The 22,056-nt window shown below is 33.7% G+C and overlaps 1 protein-coding gene across 1 annotated transcript in view; it reads right to left on the bottom strand.

Moving 5' to 3' along the window:
- The window catches only part of TMPRSS15 (transmembrane serine protease 15), a 159,958-nt gene extending 150,793 nt beyond the window's left edge, over positions 1–9,165 (bottom strand). The window contains exons 1-2 of the mRNA XM_074210402.1: positions 9,021–9,165; positions 6,416–6,546 (exon numbers count right to left, since the gene is read on the bottom strand). Of these exons, the coding sequence (XP_074066503.1) occupies positions 6,416–6,546; positions 9,021–9,165 (276 nt within the window). The remainder of the gene's footprint in view (positions 1–6,415; positions 6,547–9,020) is intronic.
- Between the last annotated feature and the right edge of the window lie 12,891 nt (positions 9,166–22,056).

The raw sequence follows: 22,056 nt of genomic DNA, 5'->3' as shown, positions 1-22,056 counted from the left end.
CTCAGAGCAGTTGTCTCTGCTCCACATTGAGCTTTGGATCTCAGGCAATCTCACTATATTGAGAGGGCTTCTGGCACATAAGATTCTGCCTTGGTGTATTAGTATAATTCATAGGCTTGGTTATGCCCACACAATCCAAGTTTTAGAGTTACAAGGTTTGAGAATAATCCACTCTGAAAGACTGGATTAGACCCTCCAGAGAAATATAAGGATTTTCTGATGAAATGTGAAATGGGTCCCTTGGAAAGAGAGGATAATAATCCTCATATTTCTTGCATCATGTTTTTCCTTGGAGAGCAAAGTCCTTAGGTTGTTCAGATAGGGGGAGGAGAAGCCTCCAATGTATGTTTGCCTTTTTTATGTTTCTGGTTTTGCATAACAATGGGGTTACACAACTAAGTAAGTATTAAATGTTTGAACTCAGGTCCTCCTGACTCAAGGATTAGTACTCAGCCCACTGAGTCACTTGCTGCCACCATATTTTTACCTTTGAGGGGAGTTAATTACAGAGTGGCATCATGAGTCTTTAAGGGACTAGGTGTAAACATGTGGCAGAGTGGTATTTCACAAGAATATCAGAGATATTTCACAAAAATGCTGTCTTGGTAGCAACTCCTAAGTTCTGTTCCCTTCTGGATAGGATGGAGTGTTGATGGGCTATGTGAATATTTTATATGTGGTTATATCTGGTAATGAGCTCCCATGAGTACTTTTTTAAATGTGAAACAAAAGATTATATTTATATATGTATATATAACTAGAGAGGAAGAGAATGTGAGAGAGTGTGGAAGTAAAACAGAAGGTGAGGGAGACAATTAGGTGGTATGGTTGATTGAGTGCAGGACCTGGAGTCAGTAAAATCTGAATTTAAATCTAGTCCCATTATTTATTAGCTGTAGGCCTGCAGAAAAATCACTTAACCTCTGTTTCCTCAAGAATAAAATGAGAATAATAAAAACACTTTTATCTTAAGGTTGTTATGAGGATAAAATAAGATAATAGTTGAAAATTGAGTGCTTAAAAACAATGCCCAGTCCAAAGATGTTATATAACTTCTAGCTAGTATTATTTTTTATTTTAAAATTATTAAATCTGGTACCTTGAGTGCTTATATAGGAATTAATCATTCTATTGCTCATTTTTTGAAAGATCTAGACATAAGTTATATATAAGTATTATAAATAAATAAGTATATAAAGAATATCTTCCTTGAGCAACTAACTCTAGGGGAATAAACTAAGAAGAGATAATAATAAACCTAGAAACATGAGTGAGGACCTTTGGAGTCATAAATTATACTTTTAAATATCCTAAAAGTGAGAGCTAAGTCAAGATAGGGGAGCACAGGCAGCAACCCAGATGAACTCTCCAACACTCTCTTATGAATACCTTTAAAATAACTCTTCAAATCAAATTTTAGAGTGTAAGAACCAAAAGGGAAAAAAAAGTCAGAATGAGACATTTTTCTGGCTAAGACAACTTAGGATGATGAGAGGAGAGTTCTCTGACCCCATGGAAGACATCAGCCTGGACCAAGGCAGCAGAGCCAGCACCAGCACCAACATCAGGAATGAGTCTTAAGAGATAGTTGTGTAGTGGTGGTAGTAGCGGTAACTGCAGCTTTCAGAGATGGTTCAATGAAAGTAAGAGGGTCAGACAACTGGTGGGAAAAAGATTACAAGGAATCATTTGCTGATGCTGAATGGAAACTCTATTGACTATACATGATTTTGGGTCAAAGTTCCAGAGGAGAGAGAAATTCTTATGGCCAGTCATAAGAAATTCTTATGGTCTCAGTTCCAAGGCATGGACGATGACACTAAAGGAGAGTAGTGGACCTGATGGAAATTCTAGAGCCAAGAGGAGCACCTGTGTGACTTCAAAGAACTAAGGGCCTCTCCTGAGTAAAGACACAAACTGGGAGAACAGTGACCAACCTCTGAAAATAGCAGCACAAAAATACTGATTCTTGACTCTATATGAGAAGAACCCAACTTTAACATAAAAATTTAAAGTCAAGAAATGGATTGGAAAAATGACAACAATAACCAAAAAACTGTACATAAAAAGCTCTTATTGTGATAGGGAAAACTGAGATACAAATTCAGAAGCAGACATAAGTAAAGCCTCAAAGGAAAATGCTAATTGCACCCAAGCCCAACAAATATTCCTGGGAGAATTAAAGTAAAGGATGAGGGGTATAAGAAAAAGTGTGAAAAGAAATGAGAGTAATAGAAGAAAATTGTGAGATGAGAATTAACAGTTTGGTTTAAAAAAAGACAAAATGGGGGCGGCTAGGTGGCGCAGTGGATAAAGCACCAGCCTTGGAGTCAGGAGTACCTGGGTTCAAATCCAATCTCAGACACTTAATAATTACCTAGCTGTGTGGCCTTGGGCAAGCCACTTAACCCCATTTGCCTTGCAAAAACCTAAAAAAATAAAAAAAATTAAAAAAAAGACAAAATGATGAAAAAATATTACTTTAAAAAAATCAAAAAAAGAGAGCTTAGACATCAAATTTCAATGAATTATAAAGGATATCTTAGATATTTGAAATCAAAATGGTAAAACAGAAATTGAAAGTATCTATCAATCACCTCTAGAAAGAGAAATTAAATTAAATTAAAATTAAAACTCAGAAGAATATAACAAAATTCTAGAGCTTCCAGGCCAAGGAGAAAAAACTGCAAGCAGTCTGAAAGAAAACAATTCAGATATCATGGAACCACATTCAGGAGGAGAGAAGGGCTTGGAATATGATATTTCAGAAGGCAAGGAGCTAGAATTACGACTAAGTATAACATACCCAGCAAAACTGAATCTAATAATGCAGGGGGAAAATGAATATTTAATAAAATAGAGGACTTTGCAGCATTCTTAATGAAAAGAGCAGAGCTGAGGAGAAAACTAGACACACATGAGTTAAAATAAAGAACTGGAAAAGAATTTACTATACTTCAGCTAAAGTAAAAAAGACAAGAAAGAGGTAGTTATGATCTCAGACAAAGAAAAATCAAAAACAGATCTATTTAAAAGACATAAGAAGACAACTTATATTTTGCTAAACAATGAAGTAATATCCAATATTTTTACAAAAAAATTTCTCTGATAAAAGCTTCATTTCCTCAAAGAACAGAGTCAAATTTATAAAGGTAAAAATTATTACCCAAATGATAAGTGATTAAATTATTTGAACAGATAGTTTTGATAAGAAAAATCAAATTTGTCTATAGTCATGTGGAAAATGTTTTAAATCACTATTGAAATGCAAATTAAAACAGTTCTGAGGTACCACCTCACACCTATCAGAAATGGCAAATATTGGAGGTGATGAGGAAGATTAGGAACTAATAAATTGTTGGTTTGAGCTGTGAATTGATCCAACTATTCCAGAGAACAATTCAGAACTATGTCTAAATGACTATAAAACTCTGCATGTCCCTAATAATATCACCACTAGGTATGTACCCTAAAGAGTTAAGAGAAAAAGAAAAGGGATCCATATGTACAAAAATATTTATGGTTGCATAAGTTATGGCATATGGTTATGATATATAGATATGTATCTATATCCAAAATATTATGCTGTCTCACATCCTATCTCTTCTAACAATTGCATAGTCTATTAGATGCCAATGTTTGCTGTGAAAGTGCACCCAAAAAGTTTTACTGTGATTAAGTAAATGGAAGACAGTGTTTGGGATAAGTCTTCAATAAGTCTTCAATAGTAGGTGACCACTGCTGTTGCTGCTTCCAACTCCATTCTTCCCAAGGACTCCCTGCCATGTCTGGTCATCAGAGCCTATGCGTAAAGTCACCCAGAATTATAAGCTTGGCCTCTTTTGGTACACTGATGATAAAGCTCTCCAGGTCAGTGTTGGTCACAGTGGGTATATAGGTACTGATGATGATGGTATCACCATTACCATGACTGTACTATTTTTCTGGAAGTGATAATCTCATAGTCTTGAGCCTGTCATCCACTCCTTTTAGTAGGCATTCCAGAATGTTGACTAGACTAGTTTTGATGGCAAAACCTACCCCAGCTCCACATGTTCCCTTTCACTGTAGCCACTCCAGAAATACAGATATCCAGTTCCAATTTCAATTAGCTTGCCTTCATTTGCCAGCCTTGATTCACTCAGGACTGTTATTTGGATACCATACCTACTGAGTTCTCTTGCAACAAGAGCTGTTCTTTTCAGGTCTATTGGGTCTTGTGTTGTCTATGAGTGTGTACACATTCCATGCACCAATGGTGAGTGGAATCTTCTTTGAAGAAGATTTTGTAGATATTTTTTTTGAGTCCTAACTGAACTGTGGGATTCTCTGGTAATCAGACCAGGGTTGGGTAAGCAGACAATTTTTAGGGCACCTTTTCTAACCCCTTCCTTGCAGTGAGCAGTGCCATCCTTAAAAGAGTTGCTCAGTCACCCAGTGGGCTGCCAATCCCACTGCTGCTTTCAGTGGGGAAATGACCCTATGGTCTCGGCTGCCTCTGTGCAGTTGTGGCTATGGCTCCCAGCATATCTGTACCTGCTGCATTGCCACTTGCTTGTCACCACAGGACTTTGAGAAATGACTATGAATGATCTTTTGTTGTGTGTGCAAACTGGATTTAAGTGTGGTAGAGGTGTAGAAGTCATCAACCTCATTCTCTCTTCCAAAATCATCATAATCAAGTATCTCAAGAGACAAAATAATTGGTGATGGCTCTAGATGCATTTTGGATGACCTTAGTGTCTTCCATGTCTAACCAAGCTCTAAGTGCTCCACAGTCCCTGCTTTAGCTGGTGTCTTCTGTTTGCAGATGATTGTGCACTCAATGTAGCCTCTGAAGCTGAGATTCTCTGCTGCTTGTGCTCATTTTGGTCTAACAATTAACACCAAGGAAAAACATGTGATCCATCAGTCAGCACCTCATTGTCCTTATGTGAATTATAACAAATGGAGAATTTTTTATTACTGTGGACAAGTTCATTTACACTGGCAGTGTCCTTTCCAAGGAAGTACACAATGACAATGAGGTTGACACTCACATTGCCAGAGCTAGCTCAGTGTTTGGGAGACTCCAAAAGAAAGTGTGAGAGAGAAGAGGTATTAAACTGACTCCCAAACTGAAGGTCTACAGAGCCATTGTGCTGACTTCATTGCTGTATGCCTGTGAAAACTGGACAGTCTACCAGCACCTTTTCAGGAAGCTTACTTCCATTTAAATTGTCGTAGGAAGATTCTCAAGATCACCTGGCAGGAGAAGACACCAGATACTGAAGTCCTTTCTTGAGCTAAACTATCTAGCATTCCAACATTACTAAAGAAAGTGCATCCATGATGGACTGGACACATTGTTAGAATGTCATGGAGAACTCACAAAGGGCAAGTGCTCATAAGGAGGTCAGAAGAAGTGATACCAGGACACCCTGAAGGTCTCATTGAAGAACTTTAGAATTGATTGTATATCATAGGCACAGGATCACCCAGCATGGTGTGCCCTCATCAGTGAGGGTGCTGTGCTCTAGGAGAAGGGCATAATTGAGGCAGCTCAAAGGAAACATGACATATATAAGTTTAGAGTACCCACCCCAGGTGTTCACATGGACTATTTGTGTCCAACTGTGGTTGAGCATTTCAAGCTCATATTGGTCCGATCACTCACAGTTGGACACACTGTAATTTGTTTCAAACAAGAATCAACCATTATGTTATAAGAAATGACAAGGATGGGGCAGCTAGGTGGTATAGTGGATAGAGCACCAGCCCTGGAGTCAAGAGGACCTGAGTTCAAATTTGACCTCAGACACTTAATAGTTACCTAGCTGTGTGACCTTATGCAAATCACTCAAACCTATTGCCTTGCCAAAAAAAAAAAGAAATGACAGGAAAAGTTTTTGCAAAAGAAAACAAAACAGAAAGACATGGAAAGATCTAAATGGATTGTTGCAAAGTGAAGGAAGAACCGGGAGATCACCGTACATAGTAACACCAATGGTGTAATGATGATCAATTTTGAAAGACGTGACTACTCTGATCAGTACAGTGATCCAACAAAATTCCAAAGAATTCATGATCAAAAAAATATTGTCCATCCCCAGAGATAGCACTGATGAACTCTCGGTGCAAATTGAAACATAATTTTATAGCTTTCTTAATTTTTTTCCTATTTTGCATGATTTCACATGTATAATTGATAACACTTTGCTTTCCTGCTCATTTGGAATTCAAACTGGAAAAAGAAAAGAATGTTAAAAATAAATAAATCATGACTTTTTAAAAGAAAAAATATAATAAAGTAACATAATTGATTTATCCAAATCTTCTTTAAATAAAAAAAGATAACTGTTAATATTTTGATGAATAATTAGCTATCTAATTGCTACATAATATTAAAATAACTAAAGAGAGACAGGTCCCTTACCATTTTCTGAAGGTCATAAGCAAGAACTTTGAAATCAGTTGATAGTTTATCTTGTAAACTTGGAGTATATGTTGCTCCAGATACTATTTTAAACATTCCTCTTGCTTCATAACTGTTGCCAAATATAGCCTCTAAGAAATAAAACAAATTTGAAGCATATTAAAAGAAAAATAAAATAGTAATATGTTAAGGGAGACCATAAATATGAATCACTTATTTACTTCAATGTATTTGAGTTCCTGGTCCTCTTTGATGTCAGTTGTCTTTTATACTGTTAAACTTTTCCAGTGTATTTTTTCTATTCCCTTTTCTTTTAGCTCCCTTTCATTCCCAGACTCTACTCTTCTCTCTCTCTCTCTCTCTCTCTCTCTCTCTCTCTCTCTCTCTCTCTCTCTCTCTCTCTCTCTCTCTCTCTCTCTCTCCCTCTCTCTCTCTCTCCCTCCCTCCCTCCCTCTCTCCCCTCCCTCTGTCTTTGTCTCTGTCTATCTTTCTCTCTCTGTGTCTCTGTTTCTGTCTCTCCCACTTCTCTCTCCCCTCCCTCCCTTTTTTCATTTATTCATTGCTATGTTGCCTAAAAGGATTAATCAATCTTCATCAATTAATGGAGCTAATGATATCAGGAAATATTGTGAAAAATGGACCATTAAATCTTTCCAAGTCACTTAAAGAGATATTTATAAAACTGCCAACATCTAGGAACTCTACTGGCATAATAATATACTTTTGGAGAGTTCATTTCATTTTAATTTAACTATTAAATTTTTCAACTTTTAATGGAATATATCAATTCATTATTAAATACTTTGGCTAGTAAAATTATAAACTACTATTTTAAGGCAAATCATGATCATGCATGTTATATCAAAGCAGCATCCACAAAAATCTCATGCTTTTTTTATCAAAATATCAAAATTCTTAAAATATACTTTTTTAATCTTCATTATATCATTTTTACACTTATTAAGTTAGAGGTTTTCTTGATAAATTTCTTTTTTTGTTTTCACATTTTTAAAGAATAAGTAACTTGGGGTGGGGGCACATTAGTTGAACTTCCAGACCTGGAGTCAGGAAGATTTATCTACCTGAATTCAAAAATGATTTCAGACTATTATAGACTATCATCTGACTTACCTAATTGTGTGACTCTGAAAAAGCCATTTAATTCTATTTGCCTCAGTTTCTTCATCTATAAAATGAGTTGGAGAAGGAAATGGCAAATCACTCTAACATCTTTGCCAAGAAAATCATAAATGTAATAAAAAATTTAAACACAACTGAAAATGTCTGCACAACAAAAAAATTTTTACTGGCCTAGTAACTAATTAAAATGAAAATAACAATAACAATAATGATAATGATAATGGTAGCTGGTTTTAAATCAGAGAACTTGATCTTTCTGATATATAACATTCTTCATATTTAAAATATTCAAAAATTTCAATAATTTTCTTCATCTGTCAAAGGAGTAGACTAGACAAGATGGATTATAATGTCCTTTATATTTTCCCCAAAATATACTAAAAGAGAATTAGAGATTCTTTAGAATTCTTATATTTGGAGTTGAATGCATAGTTACATCTTTTAGGTCAAGTTTTGCCTTTATGAAATACATAATGTGACTATAAACAATATTTAAATCCTCCAATGGTAAAGAATAAAATCCATAAAATTGCTCTCTTTATTAAAATTCAAAAATATTATTCTGAATGCCTAAAAGAAAATAACTATTTCAATGGCTGATTTTTTAAATTTCCAATTTATATAATCTTATTCAGTGTATTCTTATTCCTCTTATCCCTGTTTTTTTTTTACAGAGAACTCTGATTCCATAAGCATAGACAAGAGTTCTTATTTTTATAAGTCATTTTTAGTTTTTGTGTCATTTCTGTATCCCTGGGTTCAATTTGTTCACATTTATTCCAGCCTGTTTTCTCAGAGATATTTTATAGTTTTCTTTCATTGTTTTTAATTGCTGGAATTAGTTATAAAATCACAAATTTAGAATTTGATAAAATGCAGAGATAATTTATTCCAATATTTTAACTGATGAGGAAATTGAAAACCAAAGAATTTAAATAATTGACCCTATATCAATAAGCAATCATATGGACAATATACTCTAAAGATCAAAACTAGATTTGAATTCAGCTTCTCTGAACACAAGACAGTACTCTTCATCACCATGTACCACATTTTATCCATTCCATCTATACCTTGCATCAGAAGACACAACAACAAAACTTTCATTTTATATTATTTATCATAGGTAGTAAATTTAAGTATTTTATACTTGAATAAGAAAAAAATCAAAGTTTATAAATCTTAAACTATGCCAAAATCTATTTTTATTCATGTTGAAAATTAATTCTATCCTATTTTGCCCATCTAAAACATTCTCCTAGCTCTTACTGTCTGGATTAAAAAAAAATGAGTTCTCTTTTTTTTCCCTACCAACCTATAAGGAACAATATTCTCCATAAACAACTTGTAGAACAGTATAATCTATAAATACAATGTTGAAAATGGAATAAGTTATTGTGTGATTGAGTTTAAAAGGCAGAATAATCTAAGGAAACTTAATAGTAATTGGCTTTACATTACGTACCTTTTCCAGATTCCTTGACTGCTATCCAGGAAATCACAATTAATCCACAGCTACATACCACCAAAAGGACAAACAAAGATGTCAACAAGACTTCATAGGAATTGAAAAGATGGTGCCTCAAAGGTGAGGGTTTTTTCAATCTCATTTTAACTTTATGAAGTTAGGGTCAGTTATACTGAAAACAAATTTCAAATGTATATGGACAGTCACTTTAAGCAGATAGGAAAATATTTCAAATAGAGAGATATTTAAAGAAGTTTGGCAAAGTAATAAAAACATTAATTAGACAGTAGTTCCTAGTTGCCTTTCTTATATCTCCATAATTAGGGAACTTTAGGAATGAATGCAGTTAATCTTTAAGTAAATATTCATGAATAACTAAAACTCTAGAGCTATAAATGTTAATAATTGGCATTGATACTATTTGTAGAAGTGATCAGTTTGGCGTTTTAAGAACTACTGAAAAAAATATGGGATTCATGTTAAGCAAGTGAGGAATAAGCACAATGTTCTTTAGTGATTAGTGATATTGCCTAATAGATCAACCTTTGGCCTTCTGACTCAGACCATTTTCCTTGTATTTGCTTAATTCTTTATGGATATCAGAACATATACAGTTTGCATGTTTAGATGTAATCACACACATATATTTACGTATATATACATTTGATATTGCATAAACTTAATATACTATATATTAATTAACCTTCATAAAGGTCCTTTTAAATATATATGGGTATAAAGCCTCACAAACCTAAGATATAAGTCCAAATTGAAAGTCATTAAAATGATTAATTATTTTATTTTATAGCAGTTTAATGACTTAAATGTAAGCAATTCATATGTGCTCTTTCATAATTAGCAAGATAAAAGAACAAAATAATGATTGCTATTTTAAGAAGCATAATGTATAGGACTAAATTATTTTACTATATAAATATATATTTCTAAGTCAAATTATTACTTTGACTTATTTGTTGAATATGTATGTTGACATATCTATCTGAATTGGATGACTGACATAAATAAATAAGGAGAAAAATATAGGCACATACAGAATGATGGAAAAATTAGATCTGAAAATCCTTTGGCTTTTTTGAATGATAATATTAAAGAATAACATGTTTCTTAATATCATATATTACTTTACAAAAATGTTCATGTGCTAATTTATAACAAACATAAATACAACAAGGTAGAAATAATGAAGTCATGATTAAGGAACTATTGGTCTAAATTTAATCTGTGAAATCCATAACTGGTCATTCTTTGTCTCTCTCATTTTGTTAATATTGTTCCTTTGCATTATAGTTAATTATTATAATTTACTATACTAATTTAATATCACTGAAACTGTAATTTCTATTATTATAATATAAACACAGATACATTAATGGCATTTGCCTCTATTTAACTACAGTTAATGAGATTACAGATTTTTTATAACTTTGTTTTTTGCCCCAACAGCTAATAAAGGCCTTAGCACACTGCATGCACTTAATAAATATTCATTTAATTCAATATGATAGTCTATATGTTATGAAATTGAGTTTACATCTTAATTTTTAAAATATTTGGTTCATGAACTTGATGAAAAATAGCAACATTCCCACAAAGGAAAAAAGAAATAGAGGGTCATAGATTAAATCATGACTTTCTATTATGTACAGATTTTTCAAGTCTTTAATAAATATAACATGGTAATACCAATACTGTTCTTCTTTTCTCTGTCCTCTCCTGAGTTTCCTCATCTATATTTTATGTATTTTTAAAATATTTTAATAAAGTTATTTTCACTTTCATTTTCCTTTTTTAGAATCATTATCGATCCCTGGTTCCTATATAATCTTCATTTTTCCAAAACAATAGTTGTCCCTTGTAAGTACAATCAGGTATAATAAGTATAATCAAGTAAAGCAAGTCCACAAACTCTGAACATAGATGAAAATGTTTTTCATTCTGTAATTCTAGTCTATCACTTCTGACAAGGTTTGGGAAATATATTTTCATCTATTCATATTCTAGAATCACAATTGATATATTTGATCATTTGATCATAGTTCTTAAATCCTTCAAAACAGTTGTTTTGTAAAACAATGTTTTTATACTTTATAAACTATTCTCCTGTTTCTTCTCACTTCATTCTGTATAAGTTCCTCCAAGATTTTCTAATACATCTTTTTATATCTTTGGGTTAAAAAATTTTATTTCATTCATGTAACATAACTTGGTTAGCCTTTCAAGAATTGATGAGCACCACCATATTTTCAGTGCTTTACTATAACAAAATATTATTTCTATATATATATTTTATACATTTAGATCATTTACCTGTTTCTTGGATTTCTTTGACTTTATATGTTCAGTCTTTGAGCTAGTCCTCTTTACAGCTATGGCTTTGTGTGCTCCAATGTAAGTATTGACCTGCTCTGACTCCCTGGTTCTGCCCCTCACTGGGATTCTGACAAACCAGGGATAAATTACTGCTCTACCCATGATGGGTTCCACTTAAAATTATCTGCAAGCTCATGTCTCTTCCTGTGCAGTCCTAAACAAGATAGAGGAATTTATTGCTATTTATTTTTTATGTTCTTCATATTTGCCCTTTATTGTGAGTTTTTAGATATATTTGCCAGAATGCATGTATTTCTCCAACACATCATCAACTGAACCTTGCATTGAAAGAGGCAAGAAAAGCAGTAGATAATCTTAAAAATTAGGTTCTTATGGAACTCCTTGTCAGTTTCCAGAGTTTCAGATTTCTCATGAACTGTGTTTTTGGTTTCATGTGGAAATTGTCACCTCTAGATGAATCACAGTATCAGGGAAAAGAAGAAATTCATTTGTTTACTGGGGACCGATGGATCAGGTTTAGTGTTGGGAACTACTTTTTTATATTAGTTGATGGCACTGCGAACAAATAATTTGGTTATTCCTAGGAATATTCTTAGGAATATTCAGTACCTTACTATAGGCAACAGGTTTCTAATGAACATCTGACTATAAAGCATATTCTATCCAAATTTTGATCACAAAGGAACAGAATTACTTCTTACTCCCTTCCCTAGAAGTTTAGTTGAGCATTCTAGGAAAATTATTTCAAAATTTTCTCTCCAACAAACTTTAAAACAAGGCATCAAATCGAATTCTGAAGCAACATAACCAGCCAAAGATCTAGGTGAGACATAGTGATAGACTAGGAGAACTTAGGAGGTTGAAAGAAAAGGTCTGTGCAACTGGCTGTTGGACTGAATAGGAATCCCACACAGGGCTAACAGCTGTGTCCAAGACTAGTTGTGGGCTTTTGGAGGTTGCAGCTGTGCTGTTAGCAACAGTCGTACCAACAACAGAAGCAGCAGTATTGGGAGATTTTATGGCTCAAATCTTATTTGAAGAAAATTTTAAATATTTGGTTAGAAAGAGATTACAAGGGATCTCTATGTGAGCAATGGATACACTGACATTTCCATTGTCCATTATCCAGGTCCTGGGTTGCTGTTCCAAGGAGGAAAGGAGTCCATAAAGTCACAAGGAAGCAGGGACCCTAGTTCCTAGTGCTGTGTGGAAGTTTCAGGGATAAAAGAAAGCAGAGGTCCTAGTTCCTGGTCACAGTTCCAGGAGCAGGGGTCCTGGTCCTAATATCAGGATTAGAGAGGAGCACTAACTCTTCAGTCACAAGGGAATAGGGACCCTTTCTGGGTAAGGACCAGAACATAGACTAGGAGGACTCCACCCCTCCCCATATCACCCCACATTGGAAACATCAAAAACTTACAGATGCCAAGAAATAGATGTAAAAACAGCAGCACAAAAGAGCCTGAAGTGAGGCAGTGACAATCAACCCTAAATATGAACAATGTCCAACTATAACATAAAGTTCAGGGATAAAATATAGGCTAGAAAAAAGAGCAAACAACATCAACAAAAGAACCTGACTATAAAAATCCACTATAGAAACTGGAAATATGAAGATATGCACTCAGAAATTGATAATGAAGTAAAAACACCTGTAAGCAAGAACTCAAAGAAAAATGCAGTTTAGATATAAGCACTACAAGAATCTCTATTAGTTTTAAAAGATTAGATAAAAATAAAGGGGAGAGTATTTTAAAAATCAAATTGAGTGTTAGAGAAAAGTTGGGAAAAGAAACAAGAGAAATGCAAGGAAAATATGAAAAGAGAATTGATGATGATGATGATGATGTCAGTTCTTTGTGCAGGAAGAAGACCATGATGACATCAAGAAGGTGATTCCATGATATGAATTTGAATTGAGTGAGTGTCCTAAGTCACCAGCCTCACTTTCTCCTCCAGGGCCATCTGGATCCAGTGGCCAGATATGAATAGGATGACTGGAGATGGTCCTGGATGTGAGGTGATCAAGTTTAAATGATTTGTCCAAGGTCACACAGCTAGAGTCAAGTGTCTTGAGACTGGATTCGATCTCCAGTTTTCCTAACTTCTAGCTTGGTATAAGAAGCACAAGATTTCTTGGGGGAAAAAACTTCTTAAGAAAACAGAATTGACCAAATGATAAAAGATGTACTAAACCTTACTGAAGAAAACAGCTCCTAAAAAAGCAAACCTGGCCAATGTCAAGAGGTACAATATCCCACAGTAGACAGTAACTCCTTAAAAAATCAAATTGATCAAATGGAAAAAGAGGTACAAAACCTAATTAAAGAAAATAATTCCTTGAAAGTTATTATTGGTCAAATGAACTCATGAGACAGCAAGAAATAATAAAAGAAAGAAAAAGAATGAAAAAAATGTGAAATATTTCATTGAAAAAAGAACTGGCCCAGAAAAGAAATCAAGAGAAGACAAGTTAGGAATTATTGGACTACCTAAAAGATACAATTTTGAAGAAAAGAGTTTGTTTTATGAAAAACAACAATTACAAAACCCAAAATAGATAAACTATTGATTAATTTGATTAAAAAAAGAAAATAGAAAACCGAATTATCTATATCAAAATGGTAAAGCATGAATACATGACTTTTTCCTTCTGTCTATACTCAGATGCACAAGCTCATACTGGATGCTAAACCTGATTTAGTCCCTAGCAACTGCTATACTGAACCACTAATGTTTCACCAGTTCCCCCTTTCTCTCTTGACCTCTGAGGGAAAAAAAAAATCTCTTCCTGCTATGTTCAGCCAGTGATAATATAAACATGATGATGATGTTTGCCCTTCATTTTCAGGCAGATGATGCCATGATAGGCATGTGAACTGAAATTGAGATCTTACTCAAGATCATACAATTAGTAAAATGTCTAAGGTCAGATTTGACTTCAGTCCTCCTGACTGCCATAACAAATGCAAATGATATTAAAATAACAACAAAAGACAAAAAATAATAGCCCAACAACAACAAAATATATCTTTTTATCTGAGATAAAGGTTGCAATTTTTCAAAAAGAAAAATTACTAATAAAATAAGGGAGAAACAAACAATGACAAAAAAGCCAAATTGTAAAAACATTTGTGTAGAAGAGTACAAAAGCTACTTATAATTTATTGTCTAGCTAACAACTAGCTTGGTTGCCAGAACTCACAGGGCATTTTATCCTTGTCCCTTTTCTCTGACTACAATAGGTCCTGGGAGTTGTTTTTTGTTTTTTTGTTTTTTTAATGGTAAACTGCCCACTCTCCTGATACCCTCCTGCAATGTAGTAGCATATACTCTCTGAGTGAATAGTTATGTGATAAGTGTGCCAAAAACATGACAACAGAAAAAAATGAAAGACAAGCAACATATAATATAGGCAAGATTTATTGAATTATATTTTTATAGCCATTTGAGGTTCCAAGGGTCAAAGGTACAAAGAATATTTGCTGTATTAGTAAAAAGAATGTAACATTAGTAATAAAGAAATTAAAATCTTCTGATCTAGTTTTGGAAGGGGCCAGGATTGGAGGTCACCCTGGGCCCCAAGGAAAGTCATAGTGACCACATCATTTATTCCTCCTAGACTCTTAGGACATCATGTTTCTGGGAAGTTAGTACCTTATTCGGGCTCATAAATAAACTGTCCTATCAGTTTTATGTATTGGACAGCTAGAGCTCTAGCTTCCTCAAAGCAGTTCCTGAGATGTAGCATGGTAGACGGTTTCCCAGCTCTATCTTTTATGCAAATTTTAAGTCCCATTTCTGTTGTATATTAGTGATTTTCATTACTTGATATAGTTAAGGAAACCACTCATCTCATGGCTCTGTTCAGAAGGTGGAACTTACCTAAAACTGGGTCCTTTCCAGTGCCATAACTGCTCCTTCTACTGGTATATGTGTCCTGGTTCTTTAATAAATTACACAAGTGATCAGAGAATTCTGATGGTCTTCCAAGTACTCCTTTTCTCTTCCTACCCTCCCTACACCTGCCTATTGAGAAAAGCTTCTTCAGAGGACACTGGCCACTCTGTGATCATAAAAAAAGTTATTCCAGTATGTGGTGATTTCTTTGTATCCCTTAAACATGTATGATGGAACTTCTTTAGAATGGTGGAGGAGCTTCAAATACAAGTAGGGTCTAAGTAGATGAATTTGAGACTGGGACTTGGATTTCTGCCACCTTTCCTGCTTTATGTTTTTCCCTGCTTACAGTCAACATGCAAAAAAAGAGTTATTATGTTATCAGTCCCTGAGCTAAGTACCGAGAATACAAAGAAAAGAAAAAAAATACAGCCTCTACTCTCCAGGAGCTCCTTCTAATGGTGAGTCAATAATCAAGCAATTATGAGCATACTGGTTTTATTCAGGTAATCTGAAAGGTAATCTCATAGGGAATGTGGGAGGTGGGATAGGTAGAGGGACCAAGAAAGTCCTCAATTAGAAGGAGGGATTTCATTAGTCAGATGGAAGCCAGGGAAGACTGTAGGTGGAGATGAGAATAATGGAGAGTCACTGAAAAAGTCATGAAATTGGGAGATGCAATGTCTTGTGAGAGGAACTGGAAGTAGGCCAATGTTGTTGTTCAGTTCTTCAGTTGTGTCTGACTTGTTGTGAACTCATATAGAGTACATAAAGAGGAGTAAAATATAAGAAGACTGGAAAGATAGGAAAGGGACAGGTTGTAAAGAATTTTAAATTCCAGAAGCTTAAAAGGATTTTTACTCAAATATTTTTCATAAAAATTGGAAAATGATGGTATTGGAAAGTCCACTGTCCAGGACAACATTATACTTGATATTCTTAATTTTTGCTATCATTTTTTTCATGAAGTTCTAAGAGTCTAGGAGGAATAAATGATGAGGTCATTTTGACTGTCCTTAGCCCAAAGTAACCTCCAATCCTGGCTCCTTCCAAAGTTGGATCAGAAGATTTTAGCTTCTTTATGACTAATGCTACATCCTCTTTGTTAGTACAGTGAACATAAGAATGACCATCTATCCACAATTATCCCACACAAGGTAATTCTGTTATGATGATTGCCCACTGGAAAAATTCTTATGTTAGTTTTTCATGCCTTTCATTCCTTTGGTTTTCTCTCCCTCCTCAAGGAGAATAGAATTGTCAACTGCTCTGTCTCTTCTTATCAGACTATCTCTAGTTCTGTGATTCCAGTTCAACACTAGTGGTGATGCTGACCTGCTTTACTTCCATGATCCACATTCTAGGACTCAACCCTGACAAGGCTGAACCCTGTGAATTATATTGACCCTTGAAACTCAGGAGTATCTGTTTCAACTTGGACACTGTGGACAATGGCTCTCTGTGTCACTATAGTTCTGATAATATCAGATGTAGGAGGGTCATGTACCAAGTCCTCAATCATGGCAATGTAATTTTTCCCATTCTCAGGATCCACAGTATTTATCTGTATCAGTCTCTGCACACATTGCTCTAATCCAAGGAGGAATTTCACAGACTTTTCTCCTTTGCATTGTTCAGTAGTAGAAATAAATTTAACATATGAGTCTTCTGATCTGACCCTTCAAATATCTCATCTAAAGTTTGCATCTATTCTTGTCAAGTCTTATCTTTTGTCTCTATAAGGTTATTATTCACTGTCACTTCCACTGTCTTCTTTATTTCTTTTTTCTGGCTCAAGGACTTTCCGCTATCCCACACACACTCCTGCCTGTCCAAACCAATTCCCCCAGGATAGTTCTCCTGGGGGACACAGATCATGTCTACCTTAATTGTAACATTCAGTTTCTTTGTAGGAATACCTCATTTGATTAAAAGACCTCTTTAATCAAGTCTTCATCCTCAGAGGAGGAATTGAGATTCCTAGGAATGACTCCCTCCTGACAAATCCTCAGGTTTAATTTCCAAGGTCAATATTCTCAGTCAGGATTAGAAAAACTTCGATTGTCTCGGTTGCCTTATTGCCTGTAGCCTTGATTGTACACTTCCAGCTGTCTCACTTTTCTGCCCAATATCTACAATGTCCTCATTCTTAAGGTCTGGATTTAATCCTAATATAAAACTCTCAGGTTATTTACCTGCTGGTCATGGCCGCCTTTTCTCTTCTTCCTCTATACTATTTCACTTGATGATCTCATTAGCTTCTATTAATTATCATCTCTATGACAGTGATTCTCATTTCTACCTATTCTGTCCTAACCTTCCTACTGACCTCCAATTTTGCATCTCCAACTGCCTTTCAGATAACTTTAACTGAATATTCAATATAACTGGAAAATCAATATAACCCAAATTGTCTAAATCAATCCAACTCAAAATGAACAACTCGGTATATTTCCCCCCAAGCTTTCCCCTTCTCCAAATTCCACTATTATTTTTTAGGGTTATTACCATCCTCCTAGACTCCTGGCTTGAAACCTAGGTGTCATCTTTAGCTTTTCATTATTTATCATTCTTATTCTGATTTTTTTCTTAATGCCTTTCCATTTCACCTTTATAACAACTCTAAAATAAACTCCTCTCCTCTGATATTGGCACCATTCTAGTGACAGCAGTTACACATTTTAACCAATGCAAGGCCTGTTGGTGGGTCTATCAGCCTTAACACTCTTCTAAATCTAATCTATTCTCCTTTCAGCTGCCAAAATGATTTTCCTATAGCATAGTTCTGACTGTGTCATCATGACCATTCTCAATAAATTGCAATAGCTCTTTATCAATCCCAAGATCAAATACAAAATCTCATGTTTGGCATTCAAGGTTCTTCATAACCTTTTTCCTTTTTAGTCTTCTATCTTACTTCCACATACTGTGGAATACAGCAACATTGGTCTCCTTGGTGATCTTTACCATATATTCTTTGTTCCAATGACACTGACTTTCTTGGCGTTCTGTAAATAAGATATTCCATCTCTCTGTGCCAAACATCATTCTCTCTGAATGTCCCCATGTCTAGATTTTTTCTCCTCATCTCCACCTCCCTATTTTCTTCAAGTTCCAACTAAAATCAATGCTAAAATAGTAAATTATAGTATTTAACTATAATACAAAAGAAAACACAATAAAAGAGAAAAAGAGAGATCAAAGGTATGAGTTTGATAGTTTAAAGTTAGACCAGTATTTCCTTAACTAAGAGTTTATTATCTCTGATTTTTATACATATTTTTATAAGTGACATATTTTTGTAAAGTAATATGTAATGCTAAAGAATGTATACTCTTTAATATTCTCATTCATAAAAGGGGGTTTTCAAATCTAATTTTTCCATTCTTCTATATTGCCTGCCTTTTTCTTTTTATTAATTTTTTGTTAGAATCATCCAATATAGTTAAATGTCATATATATGTATATATTCAACAAGTCAATAATGTAGTAGTTTGACTTAGAAATATATTTATAATATAAAATAATTTAGCCCCTATACATTATGCTTCTTAAAAATAGCAATTGTTTTATTCCTTTATCTTGTTTGATATACAGGGACACGTATAAATTGATAAATTTTCAGTTATCAAATTGTTGTAAAATAATATAATTGCATAGTCATTTTAATTGCTTTGAACTTGAATCTGTATGTTAGATTTCTGAGACTTTATAACCCTACATATTTAAAGGGACATAGTTGAGAATTAAAATAAACAGTATGTTAAATTTATAAAATATCAAATATATACACATATGAATGACTATATCTAAACATTTATATCATATATGTTGCCCAGTTCTGATACCCATAGAGAATTAAGCACATACAAGAATGATCTGACTCAGGGGCAAAAGGTTGATCTATTAGGCAATATCACTAATCTACAGAACATTGTACTTGTTGTTCCTTATTAAACATGAATCTTGTATTTCCTTCGGTACTTTTACAAACTTCATTTCTACAAATAGCATGTTATTAGACAATGAAAACAATTAACATTTACAGTTCTAGAGTTCTAGTTATTCATAGTTATTTCCTTAAGATTAATTGCATTCCTAAAACTCCCTAATTATGGAGATATAAGAAAGGCAACTAGGAACCACTGTCTAATTAGTATTTTTTTATTACTTTAACAAACATCTATAAATATCTTTCCATCTGAAATATTTTCCTATATGTTTAAGGTGATCATCTATATCCTTTTGCATTTCTTTTCAGTGTAATTGATTATATTTTCATGAAATTAAAATGAGATTCTATCCTCACCTTTGAGACATCATCTTTGTAATGACTATGAAATCTTTTTTGCATCTGTTTGCCTTTTGGTGGTGGTTAGCAGTGAATTAATTACAATTTCCTCATAGCAATCAAGAGATCTGGAAAACATACCTAATGTAAACTCAGTTACTGATAAATTTCCTTAGAAAATTTCTACATTTTTGAACTCAATTGCACAGTGATTTTATTTTTCATTTTCTACACTGTATTTATGGACTATATTGTTCTACAAATTATTTATAGATTATTTTGTTCCTCTTAGGTTAGTAGAAAAAATTAAACCTCCTAAAACTTGAACTTTAATCCAGATATTAAGACTAATCTTTTTATAGAATAGTCTTTCAAATATATGAGAAGCATTAAAATGTCCTTTTATCTAAACTAAGTATCCTAATTTTTCTTACTTGAATACTCATATGGCATTATTCTATACCCTTTATTATCCTGGCTCCTCTCCTTTGTCCACACTCAAATTTATCAATACCCTTCCTAACGTTTAACACCCAGAAAAGAGCAAAATACCCAAGATGTGGTCTGATTGCAGCAAAGTACAATAAAAAATATCACTCTTCTGATCCTGAGTACTATGGTTCTTTTAGTCAGTCTAAATTTACATTTTTGACTGTTACATAACACTATTAACTCTTATTAAGTTTTCCAGACTTCTACTAAAACTACCAATTTTCAAACAAACTTCTGCCTTGGACAAGTTTCTCTCATTTTTTTCCTTTTGAAGTTGACCTTTTCGAGTCCAAGTGATGCCCTTATATCTAATAAACTTCACTACTTTGGATTAGACCCATCCTCTTTAACTGTCAATGTATCATTACTCTGTAATTCTAATTGTTGGAAGACCCTCTCATCTTTGTATCACCTGTACACTTGATAACAACTCTGTTTATATTATGATTTCAGCTATCAATGATGTAGATTTTAATAATACAAAGAGAAGAATAGAACCCTGGGGCACTGTGATTGAGATCTAGTTTCAAGTTGATAGTCAGTCAGTGACTCTTTGGGAATAGTTTATTCAAACTTATCTTAATCCAGACTTTTTTGTCCAACTTTGTATATGTCTCAATACCTAGCAAAGGGCTCTGTATATTGCTTGTACATAATAAATGTTTGATTCAATATAATTAGTTACATGAGGTTGAGATTATATTTTACTTGAAAAATATTTGTATTGTGTACTTGATAAATATCAAAATAAATAACATATCCAAATACAAAGAAGAACAGAAATAGAGGATTTTATCATTCATGGAATGGGAAGAGTCACTTTTTAGGATCTCTGTACCCCCATCCCCAGGATTAGGTAGACTGGTGAAGGTCAATGGCAGACTGGGAAACATAGGAACTTGAGCAAAACACAGGTCCCATTGCCCTGGGTAAAGTTCTGACTTTATATCCTCTGAGATTCTTTCTAACTCAGAGGGTTTTTCCTTCCAGTACAGCTGCCTTTTAAAAACAATTCATTAGGGGTGGCTAGGTGGTATAGTGGATAAAGCACCAGCCCTGGAGTCAGGAGTACCTGGGTGGCCTTGGGCAAGCCACTTAACCCCGTTTGCCTTGCAAAAACCTAAAAGAAAAAATTCATTATGGGTAAGCAGGATAGATTTGAAAGTATCATGTATTTATTATTTTTAAAGGAATCTGTAAATATGAAATCTATGTAATTGCAAATGTTTATCAAATCAGAATATAAAAAATGAAAACTATTCTTAGAAAAACCTACAATTTTTAATATGTAGGAATAGAGTATCACTGTAAATAACTATGGAAAGATAATAAAAGGCAACACGATGCAAAAAGTTGGATTTGAAATGAGGAAGACAAGTTCAAAACTTAGCTTATTAGCTAAGACTCAGGCTCTTCAGACCTCAGTTTCCTTATCTACATAATGAGTGGATTGAGTCAGTGACTTTTTATATCTCTTCCGATTCTAAATCTAAAATCTTATGGTCTTATGATGGTAGAAACAACTATGTAAAGGTCTTTAGTTAAGAGGTGGTATATGGGAAATTTCATAAGTATTTAGGTCAAATACTCCTATCAGACCTATGGGTACATTTGTACATAAACTAAAATAACATAATTTTTGAAAATAAAACATTTTTTCATTTGAATAAGGACTCACTTAGATATTATGTAACTAATAATATATAAGAAGAATAAAATGATATGTTAATTCATTTATTTTATTTATCCCTTGAAGAGAGATTTTAAATTCATATAAAAAGTCAGTAATTATATTGAATGTTTGCTGTGTTCAAAATTTAATTTAGATCAAATGTTTGATGTCCATTTAACTGTAATTTCCCTTTAACCAAAGTAATCCAATGATACTTTTCTTTCCTGATTATAATATCAGTCAATAAATCTGTAGATCTTGTATAAAAATAATCACAATTGAAAAGACTGTTAGGAATCTATATATTTAGTATTCTTTTCTTTAGT

The sequence above is a fragment of the Macrotis lagotis genome, chromosome 1 (assembly GCF_037893015.1).
Source record: "Macrotis lagotis isolate mMagLag1 chromosome 1, bilby.v1.9.chrom.fasta, whole genome shotgun sequence".
NCBI classification, from domain to species: domain Eukaryota; kingdom Metazoa; phylum Chordata; class Mammalia; order Peramelemorphia; family Peramelidae; genus Macrotis; species Macrotis lagotis.
The sequence above is the reverse complement of the archived record's forward strand: the minus strand, read 5'-3'. Positions and strand labels throughout refer to the sequence as shown.